This window comes from Xenia sp. Carnegie-2017, unplaced genomic scaffold, assembly GCF_021976095.1.
Source record: "Xenia sp. Carnegie-2017 unplaced genomic scaffold, XeniaSp_v1 HiC_scaffold_21, whole genome shotgun sequence".
Taxonomy (NCBI): domain Eukaryota; kingdom Metazoa; phylum Cnidaria; class Anthozoa; order Malacalcyonacea; family Xeniidae; genus Xenia; species Xenia sp. Carnegie-2017.
This window is the reverse complement of record NW_025813484.1, coordinates 5,968,576-5,972,192: the sequence shown is the minus strand read 5'-3', so window position 1 is coordinate 5,972,192 and position 3,617 is coordinate 5,968,576. Positions and strand designations below refer to the sequence as shown.

Below are 3,617 nucleotides of genomic sequence, written 5' to 3'. Positions count from 1 at the left end.
TATTTTGGACTTCCAAATTCAAATTTTAAGGTTCTCCGTTTGGCCAACTGAGCCATTTGTATCCTTCTCAGTATTGCCACAGAGACACTAATTAACTACAGAGCCTCTTTTGTCGGCCATAGGTGAACCTGTTTTGCTTCGTATCAGCCACGTGATATGTGTATGTCATACGAGTGCATTCTTGATCTAACATTGCTGACTTGAACCTTGTTATAAATGCAGCTGCTTTTTTCAATGTAACATATCTCTCTTAATTAGCTATCATTATAATTTACAAATTACTTCGGTTTGCGGTCAATATCTCTGTACAGAACTGATATACTACTCATTCCGTGGGAAGATCCTTTATGAGGATGAATCATGTGGTCGAGGACAAGAATGACAACAACCGCAAGAATGTGGCCATCTGCATTCCAGACCACCGTATAGAATGAAAATAGCTTATAAAACTCGCTACTTTTGTTTATGAAGCATTGCACGATGTTAGTTAAGTGGGTTTCACGATTGCCAGCATTTGCTGCTCAGATTAAAGTGCCTATATCACCCTCAGGAAAATAATTTATTTAGATAGAGCTGAAGATTTTAAGAACACTTGAAAAATATTTTGTAAGACAAAAATTTGATCTTCTTTGACTTTTTGGGCCTCAAAGTGGCTCTTTTTGTGTTTGACTGTGAGGTGCAGTGACTGGGTCTAGTTTATTGGATGTGACGTCATTGGAGAACACGCTGTTTTTAACGCTGTCGTTTATAGTAAAATTTGTAGCAAAGTCAAGAAAATTTTTTATCAAGCTTGAGTTATATTGTGCAATTTGAATCACACTGTATTTTTATAGCGTTAAAAAGCAGCGTGTCCTCAAGTGTACGTCACATTACAGCACCTCTCGGTGAAACTAGAAAAAAGCCAACTTTGACGCCGAAAAAGTAAAGAAGATCAAATTTTCGTCTTACAAAATATATAGCAAATGTTCTTAAAATAGTTAATTCCATCTAAATAGATAAACTTCCTGTAGGTGATATAGAAATATCTGAGTACATTGTTAACACTCAACATACCGGCAGAGAACAATTAGCCGACGTGATTTATTCTAATCAATAAACGGGGCTTCAATTGAACAAACTATATTATACATTAGGTATATATTAAGTCAATATTACTTATATTGCATGCATATATTTGTGACGTAGCTACGCATAGTAAAGAGAATATAGTAATACATATTCTGCAGCTTGCTCATAAATATCTTTTGGTGCCAATGATAATTTTTCTTTGGACTAAGATCTGGGCTTTATCTTCATCTTTTATGTGCACCTTAAAAGTCAACCCATGCTGTTATTCTTGTGATCAATTTTTGCTCAGAACTAGAAATGATCATTCATCTGACACAATAATCCACATTGTTACAGGGATTAGAAAACTGCAATAGTGATGATACATTTTTATACAGTTTCGCATTACGTAAGGTTCGTTACCGCGTGAAATGAACGAATTCCACAAAACTGCAGTAGTAATGATACATTTTTATACAGTTTCGCACTACGTAAGGTCCGTTACCACGTGAAATGAACGAATTCCACAAAACTGTAGTAGTGATGATACATTTTTATACAGTTTCGCACTACGTAAGGTTCGTTACCGCGTGAAATGAACGAATTCCACAAAACTGTAGTAGTAATGATACATTTTTATACAGTTTCGCACTACGTAAAGTTCCTTACCGCGTGAAATGAACGAATTCCACAAAACTGCAGTAGTAATGATACATTTTTATACAGTTTCGCACTACGTAAGGTCCGTTACCACGTGAAATGAACGAATTCCACAAAACTGTAGTAGTAATGATACATTTTTATGCAGTTTCGCACTACGTAAGGTTCGTTACCGCGTGAAATGAACGAATTCCACAAAACTGCAGTAGTAATGATACATTTTTATGCAGTTTTGCACTACGTAAGGTTCGTTACCGCGTGAAAAGAACGAATTCTAACTTTATCTTTTCTGTTCACCTCAAAGATGTACACGTATGCGAAAAGCAAAAGTTAAATGCGTGTCGAATATATGCTGTAATATACAGTGAGATAGTTTCCTCTTTCCCACGAGTGAAAAGCAAGTATTCCCACAGCTGGCTCAGTAACTGAGTGTTTTTACTTTTCAACTTCCCATGCCGAGTGCATGTGCAAAATTAGTTCCCCTTTTTCAATACTCGTTACGTGTTTAAGATGCTTATGCTCCATATGGCTACTATTTTGTAGATAACTTTGACATACGCCATAATTATTTTTAACATCAGGCAAATACATATTACATAAACATCACATATCAAAACATACAGTTGATATATTACAGACGTGACTCGTAGAAAAAAAAATTAAGTAACAAGAAAAATGAAAACACGGCAGACTGTATTTATTTTTTATCATCTTCATGTTAGCTACTTCCCAGTTCATTTACTCATAAAAGCAACCGATCAATCAAACATACAGTTATTCAATAAAATTGAATGGTGTATAGTTCTAAAAAATAACGCAGTGAAGAAATGTTCTGGCAGGGAAACCATGTTTTTGACCTTATCTAGCTTTATAGCATTTTGATGTATGATTTGACCCGAGCTCCAAGCTTCTGCGCAATTGTTGGGCGAACTCTGGCGTATACTTCCTCGTTGAGTTCAAAGATATTTGCCGAGATCTTCAGTTTGACATCAGTACTTTTGTAGGGGACGAACAAAAACTCTTTGCTTACATTTGCAGCTTCAAAATAAAATCCAACAACGACAACATTTACATGATCATTTTTATCAATCTTCACAAGAACCATTTGAAAGTTGGCTGAGTTTCCAGAAACGCTGTGTGTTGCAAATAATTCTCGGTCAGCCAAAATCGAATGTTTCATGGCATCAATCGTCTCCTTGATAACCTCAACAGAGCTTTTCGACAAGCCCTGTATTGACTCGATGATCGCATTTGAAATCTCAAATGTCGACTTGGTTGGTGCGTAATCGATGAACGAGCCAGAATGAGGAAGATTGTAGCCAATATTCTCGAGGATATGAATGTAAAACTTGTACCAGTTTACGTAGTCTCTCGCGCGGTCGAATTTTCTGTCGGCTGCTAACTGAGCTAAAAGCGTGGAATACAGCACGTCTTGCTTGTTCTGCTCGGATACAGACCCAACAAATGATACTAAGCTGCCGTAATCTACATATCCCTTGTCATCTGTTTTCGTTAATCCTTCCAATCGCGAAACTGGTACTGGTGTAGTAGTTTTACATATGACAAATACAAAAAAAAACACGGAACTCAAAATACCCATTTTTTCAATGGTTGTTCGTTTCGAATTCACTTTAGCGTTCTTTGTCGTTCTGCGGCGCAATAATCGTTCAAATGACCCTTGCAAGATTTGTATCAAGGTCGATAACAATCATCCAATAATATTCAACCAATGATATTCAACCAGTTTTGTTCATGCATTTGAGAAATTCAATGATGTAACATATACGTGTAAGTGCGTCAAACAACGAATGTATTACATATTGCAAAATCTAGAGTACGCAAGGGCTACGTTGGTCATTTGTTATCCTAACCATTTTCATTTTTATTCATTTTTCAACAATTCGACTCAT

General features: G+C 36.2%; 1 protein-coding gene across 1 annotated transcript; it reads right to left on the bottom strand.

Moving 5' to 3' along the window:
• Positions 1 to 2,383: 2,383 nt before the first annotated feature.
• On the bottom strand, positions 2,384 to 3,392 carry LOC124444531. The gene has a single exon (XM_046995153.1). The coding sequence runs from the start codon at positions 3,305 to 3,307 to the stop codon at positions 2,576 to 2,578; it is 732 nt and encodes a 243-aa protein (XP_046851109.1). The 5' UTR covers positions 3,308 to 3,392; the 3' UTR covers positions 2,384 to 2,575.
• Between the last annotated feature and the right edge of the window lie 225 nt (positions 3,393 to 3,617).